Below are 7,175 nucleotides of genomic sequence, written 5' to 3'. Positions count from 1 at the left end.
GTGTGTGTGTGTGTGTGCGTGCGCTGCAGCCAGCCAGCCACACCTTGGCTCTTACCAGCCTTAGTTATGCTGCAGGGTGACCCCAACACACCCCATCTTAGATCTTCCCCCAGAAATGTATGCCCCATACTGCCCAGCCCTCTCTTGGACAGTACAAATATATTATGTCTGTTATTCTTTAAAGGGAATACTATGCCAGATTATTATTTTAAATAGTTATCTGGCCACTTTAATGTTAACACACTGGGATTAGATAAAACAAGTTTATTAACTACAAAGAGATTGATTTTAACTGAGTACAAGTAACAAGATGTAAAAGTCAGAAACAGTTACAAGAAAAATAAAGGTAAAATGTTTACTGGTGACTTAAACTATATAGTTCTAGTCTACAGTAGCAATGCTAAAGCACTGCCGTAGCAGTGCTTAATGTGGCTTGTGTAGTCATGGCAGAGTGCTGGGAGAGCGCTGTTCCAGCGCTCTAAAAAAACCCACCTCCACGAGAGGCATAGCTATCAATGCTGGTGCATTGTCTATACGCGTGCTTTACAGCATTGAAACTTGCTGTGCTCAGTGGGGTGTTTTTTTCACACTCCTGAGCAAGAAAGTTGCAGTGCTGTAAAGGGCTAGTGTAGACAAGCCCTTAGATTCAAAGCAAAGTTTTCTCACCATATGCTTTCAGCAGTTTTACTGACCAAGCTATTTAGGTCAGGACCCCTCCCACAAAGTCCAACTGCTACTTCTTTTGTCTATTAAGATGCAGAGAACATGTTGAGCAGGGAGAAAATGAGAGATCTTTTAGGTCATCTGCCCCTTCTTTTATAGTCTGTTCCCCCCTTTGAGAAGCATTTCCAGCTGGGAGCAAGGTGACAGGAAGTCTGTGTGGAAGGGAACTCCATGTTATTTCTTTGCTAAGATGTAGATTTTTGCCCCATCCCCTTTCCTGCCAAAGAATAGCCATTTTGCTGGTAATGGTCCCTCAGCCTTGTTTAGAACTGGCTAAGATCTCAGCTTGCCCTTTGTCTCTGAGGAACTGGCTTGGCCACTCCCTAAACTTATCAGGAAAACATACTTTTAGTCAGAGGTGAAAGTAAGCTGGTACGGGCCAGTACGGAGGCCCAGTAAGAAAAGGTGCAGTAGCGTACCGGCAAGAAAATGGAGCATTCTCTCTCTCTCTCTCTGACTCCGTCTCCTGGCTCCAGCAATATTGAGGGTCCAGGGGCCCAGCTCCACGAATGTTAGGGGCCAGGTCTCCCCCCTGGCCCCACTTGCTGCCCCCCACACGCCTACCCTGAGTTTGCCCCTGCCCCCCTTTGCTGCCCCCATGCACCTCCCTGGGTCTGGCCAGAGCAGAGCTTCTGTGTCTCTCCCCTAAAGCGCCATGCTGCCTGCCTCCATTAACTGCTGCTGCAGGGTCCTAGTGCCCCCCCTCCACTACTGCCAGGCCAGGCTGCTCTTCCCTCTCGGACCCTTTCATTTTCCGGTGGGATCCTCTACCAGTACAGCCGCCCCCCCGCCTGCAGTCACTACTCTTGCCCCACGCTCGGGTGGCGATTTAAAGGGCCCAGGGCTCCTGCCGCTGCTACTGTCCCAGATCCTTTAAATCGCCGCTAGAGCCCCACTGCCGCACCCCCAGGGCTCCGGGGACAGTTTAAAGGTCCTGGGATGGTAGAGGCAGTGGCAGCCTCGGACCCTTTAAATAGCCCCTGGAGTCTGCTGGAGCCCTGGGGTAGTGGTGGCAGGGCTCTGGTGGCTACTGAAAGGGTTTGGGGCTCCCGCTGCCTCTGCCACCCCGGGTCCTTTAAATAGCCACCAGAGCCCTGCCACCGCTACCCCAGGGCTTCAAGCACTGTAACTGCCATGCGTATAGAGATTGGCTGGGGGGGTAGAAGTGATTTTTGATGCCACTGTTTATATGATTATTCTGATACCTCGCTGGGGCACCGGTGTGTCTTTGTCTCTGAAAAACTGGCTTGGGCTTGCCTTCTAACTTTGGCACGTTACAGCAATGTTATACAGTAGAATCATAACTTTACATTAACAGTGTTGCCACACACATTGTACTAGGCCAGTAATGTTTATCAGATTGTGAGTTTTCAAATGATACCTCACAAAGCAAAATTTATCATAGTCTTGTAAAAAGGGTGGTCATTGGGGTACAGTCTGTCACATTAGCTATGGCTTGTCCAAGAGGGTGGGAAGTTAGACTGCTCAAGGCTCATCCCTGGAGCTTGTGAGCCACTGGCTTCCAGAGAAGCACAGATGTCTGTGTTTTATGCATAGAGATGTGGTTGTTGATGTTGCTATGTCTGTCCTGGTAATAGCCTTGAAGATCAGGACTAAGTCCAGAAACACACAGGGAGCCAGTGGAGGGCCTGGAACACAGACTAACATGCTCCCAGTACCCTGTCTCATGGCAGGGACCGTCCTATTCTGCATGAGCTGGAACCTTAGCGTTGCATTCACTGTCATTCCCAGTGAGTTGCAATCATACAGTATGGAGGTGGCTAGCGTATTGAGCCCTATGAGATCCTCCTCTAGGCCGAGGCAAAGTCTACTAGCAAGCTCGAGGTACAAGGAGGTTTGTGTTTTTATCATCTTTTTTCCCTGTGCAAGACAGATTCATTGTATGTGCATACATGTAAGTGACTGGGCCTATTTTAGTAGGTATGGTACCATAGTATCTGAGCCTGCATCGTTAAGGTATTAATCTTCAAGGGGTAAGAAAGTACTGTCTTACAGCTGAGGAACCACAGCACCGAGAGTAAGTCTAACTGCAATTAAAAACCTGCTTCTGGCCCGTACCAGCTGCCTTGGCAATGGGTAAGGGGCTGTTCAATTGTGGAATAGATGTTTGCACTCAGGCTGGAACCCAGGCTCAGGGAATCTCATGAGGGTGAAAGGTCCTAGAGCTTATGCTCCAGTCTGAGCCCACGCTGTCATCTGCTGTGGCTCAGTACAACAAGGAAATTTACGGCAACTGGAGAAAGAGGACATATGGGATGGATATCAGCTGCTTAAGAGGAGAAAAACAGTGGGATGAAGGATTGGTAGGCACTCTTGAGGAAAGGTAGTTTTCCCTTCCCAGTTTTTAAGAGGAATACGTTATATTGTAAGTAGAAGCATTAGTTTTAAAAGGAGGTGATTGCCCAATATGTTAAAATGGCTGTTAGGCCCATACATTCCTGGGGTGGGATTTATAGATATAAGCCTTTGGATTTTAAAGGTAATAAATTAGCAGGTCCTTTGACAAGTCCCAATGTACAGTGACCCATCTGAGAGCAAACTGAAACATTGATAATTACTATTGTGCAGAAAGGGAAAACAGAATAAGTATTTTCTCTAACACAAAGCAGTTGACAAGATGTGCCACGGTCTGAGCCTGGATTTCATGTTCTCCTTCTCTTGCAGGTGTGTCTGTCTAAAGTTCTGGCAAAAATTCAACTGCATCTGCATTTAAATCCATCTGCAATGTTATTCTGTAAAGGAAAATCATACCGTGTACCTGCTGCTTGCATTATTGCTTTCACTTCAATGATGATGACTCTAGTTTATCTTTGGACACAGAGGCACTCTCTCCAACCAAAAATAACACCACAAGAAGGCAACCTCTGTAGAGGGGAAATTGCTAACAACACAATCACAGCCTTAAAAGATACTAGAACTTTTATCATTGCCCCGTACTTCGATGATAGAGAAAGCAAAATGACCCGTGTGATTGGGATTGTTCACCATAAAGAGGTGAAAGATCTTTTCTGTTGGTTCTGCTGCCAGCCTGATGGTGAAATATACATATCAAAGGCAGAAATATATGTTCATTCAGATAGATTTGGATTCCCTTATGGGGCAACAGACATGCTTTGTTTGGAACCTCAAAACTGTGATCCAAACTTTGTATCCATCAGTTGGGCCCATAAAGGAAATATTGGCCAACTACCAAGGTTTGAAATAAAAAACCGCAAAGTTGAGACATTTCCCGTTGAATTCACAGTGTGTATCTCTACCATGTTTGGAAATTACAGTAATGTCTTACAATTTATACAGAGTATGGAGATGTATAAAATTCTTGGAGTACAGAAAGTGATAATCTATAAAAACAGCTGCAGCCAATTGATGGAGAAAGTCTTGGAATTTTATATTGCAGATGGAACTGTCGAGATAATTCCCTGGCCAATTACTTCATATCTCAAGGTGTCTCCTCGATGGAGATTTATGGAGGATGGAACACATATTGGCTACTATGGACAAATCACTGCTCTAAATGACTGTATTTATCGCAACATGTACAGGAGCAAGTTTGTGCTGCTTAATGATATTGATGAAATTATTTTGCCCATTAAACATCCACATTGGAAAATTATGATGAGCAGCCTTCAGGAGCAAAATCCAGGGGCTGGGATTTTTCTCTTTGAGAACCACATATTTCCAAAAACTATATATGCGTCCACTGACATATTCAACATTACATCCTGGAATGCTGTGCCTGGAGTTAACATCCTGCAGCATATTCACAGAGAGCCTGACAGAAAAGATGTAATTAATCCTAAAAAAATGATAGTTAATCCAAGGAAAGTGGTTCAGACTTCAGTCCACTCTGTCCTACATGCCTATGGGGACAGTGTGAATGTTCCCATTGACGTTGCCCTAGTTTATCATTGCCGGGAACCCCTTCAAGGAAAGCTTCCTAAAGAATCCCTGATTAGGGATACAACACTCTGGAAATATAACTCATCATTAATCATGAATGTTAACAAAGTGCTGCAGAAAACAGTGTTCTAAGTACAGAGAATGAGGCAGGAGCAGTGTATCGATTACCAATATATATAGAGGATACTGGAAACAGCACTTGGGGGAGACCCAAGTTACAGATAATTTGCATATAAAAAGTCCCATGCAGACAAGACAACAATCAGTGAAGAAATCAGATGATGATAAATACATTTACCAGTGATCTAAAGCATGTGGGACCCTGTGATAATCTACAATGACATATGAAGCTGTGAAAAAGACTCAAATCACTTCAATTAATTCTCCACTGCAAGTAAACTGAGTGAAACATGAGAGCCTAGAGACACTATCTGAGAAATGGGCAACATCTTCCCTACACTAACAGCTGTCTGAGCTGTTTTTCAGGGTTTCGGAAGTGATGACGCAAGTGATTAAAAAGGTTAGGTAAATCTTGATTTTTTCACATCCGTTGTCCAGCAAACTTGCAAACAGTCTGAGGTTGGATACTATCGCAGTCAAAGAACGTTTGTGTGGAGCCTAAGGAGGCTCTAGCATGCCATCCTTTGATTTGTAATTCCTTTAGGATCCCCTGACAACAGGGCAGGGCTAACTCTGGGAGAAGAGGGGTTTAAAAAGCCAACTTGTAAGTGACCAGAAGAGCTAGTGAACAGGACTGGCAAGGAGTTTTGCTGGGAGTGTGAAAGCCAGATATACCTAATAACCATTCTCTAAGCTTAGAGCAATAACCCCCACCCCACACAAAGAACAAACATACATACACAAAAAAAAAACCCCTGCAAAAATAAAAATAATGCAGGCAGAAATCCAGCTGCAGAGTGGGAGCGATCAAGTTTATTGCACTGAAGGCAGCATGTATAATTACCTGCCCAGTGGGCAGGTGTCATATGTGTGCATTTGGTCCAAGCAGCTCATGGCCATCAGACTGAGTATGGGCTCTGGAGACCAGAGTGGCTGAATTGGCAGAGCTAAGGGAGACACAGGTACATAGATGGCACTTTCTGGGGCACAGTAGAGCAGTCCCATGTCTGGTCTGACAGCCTCTTTGGTGTTAAGGAGGATGAAAGTCTTGGGAAAGGAGAACATCAAGATGGAGCAGACCATAGTTGAGACCTTCCTTCCAGATGATATCACGGTATCCTCCTGCACTGAGAATACCTCTCTGAGGGAAGTTATTAGGAAGAGACAGAAATAGTAACAAAGGATTTGATTATTAAAAATATAGATAGTTGGGTTTGTGATGAATGAAAAAAAAAACCACATGGTGACTTGCCAGCTGAGTGTGAAGGTTGCAGATCTCACAGGACATCTAGGCAGTGTTACGTGCTGTGCAAGGGAGGAGCTGGGGGGTTGTAGTACCTACATGTACCAGTGACCTAGGGCTTTGATCTCCACCAAGATCACTTTTTGAATTTAAGGGCAATCCAGGATCTATCCCATCCCTTCCCTGTGGCCCTGTCTCTTTTCCAAAGCCCTGCCCCACGCCATCTCTCACTCTCCCCTACCTTCACTCACTTTCACCAGGCTGGGGCAGAGGGTTGGGGTTTGGGAGATGGTGCGGGGTCTGAGTTGGGGGCCAAGGAGTTTGCAGTGTGGGAGGGGGCTCTGGGCTGAGCCTGGGGGTTGGCGTGCAGGAGGAAGTGAGGAGTGCGAGCTCTGGAAGGGAGGTTAGATGCAGGAGGGGGCTCTGGGCTGGGGCAGAGTGTTGGGGTGCAGGGGTGTGGGATCTGGAAGGGAGTTTGGGTGCAAGAGTGGTATGGGATGGTGGATGTGGGAGGGAGCTCACGGCAGAGGCTTGGGGTGTAGGGGGGGTATGGGGTGCTGGCTTCAGGAGGCGGCTCAGGGTTGGGGTGTGGGCTCCCAGCAGCAGGCACTTATCTCGGGCAGCTTCCGATCGGCATTGCAGCAGGGCTAAGGCAGGCTCCTTAACTGCCCCAACCCCACTCAGGCACATTGACACCTCCTCCATCACACATCGGGCCTCCCCCGCCCCCGCCCCTCCAGCCAGTAGTGCACAACGTGGCCACGCCACTCTTGGAAGGGGCCAATGCATTCCTGCGACCCCTGAGGGGGACACGTAGCTCCACGTGCTACCCCTCTCTGCAGGCACCGCCCCCCTACAGCTCCCATTGGCCACATCTCCCTGTTCTCAGCCAATGGAAGCTGCGGGGGGTGGTGCTTGCAGGCAGGAGCAGCGTATGGAGACCCCTGCCCCCTGCCGCAGGGGCACATGCTGGCCACTTCTGGGAGTGGCATGGGGCCGCAACAGGCAGGGAGCCTGCTTTAGCAGCAGGCAGCACCACTGCAGCCGGAGATCGTGCTCGACTGGGAGAGTCTCCAGGATCGACCAGTCGATCGCAATCAATGGGTTGGTGACCACTGACCTAGGAAAGGCAAGTGAGAAGTCCTTGAGGACTAATTTATGCTGCTAG

The 7,175-nt window shown here is 47.4% G+C and overlaps 1 protein-coding gene across 1 annotated transcript in view; it reads left to right on the top strand.

The window, feature by feature from the left end:
* The window catches only part of LOC116825090 (beta-1,4-galactosyltransferase galt-1-like), a 14,883-nt gene extending 9,406 nt beyond the window's left edge, over window positions 1-5,477 (top strand). Inside the window, exon 2 of the mRNA XM_032780805.2 lies at window positions 3,409-5,477. Within this exon, the coding sequence (XP_032636696.1) occupies window positions 3,469-4,776 (1,308 nt within the window). The 5' untranslated portion in view covers window positions 3,409-3,468 and the 3' untranslated portion in view covers window positions 4,777-5,477. The remainder of the gene's footprint in view (window positions 1-3,408) is intronic.
* The last annotated feature ends 1,698 nt before the right edge of the window (window positions 5,478-7,175 follow it).

The sequence above is a fragment of the Chelonoidis abingdonii genome, chromosome 24, assembly GCF_003597395.2.
Source record: "Chelonoidis abingdonii isolate Lonesome George chromosome 24, CheloAbing_2.0, whole genome shotgun sequence".
Taxonomy (NCBI): Eukaryota; Metazoa; Chordata; order Testudines; family Testudinidae; genus Chelonoidis; species Chelonoidis abingdonii.
Note: the sequence above shows the minus strand (reverse complement) of the source record. Positions and strands in the feature narration are given on the sequence as shown.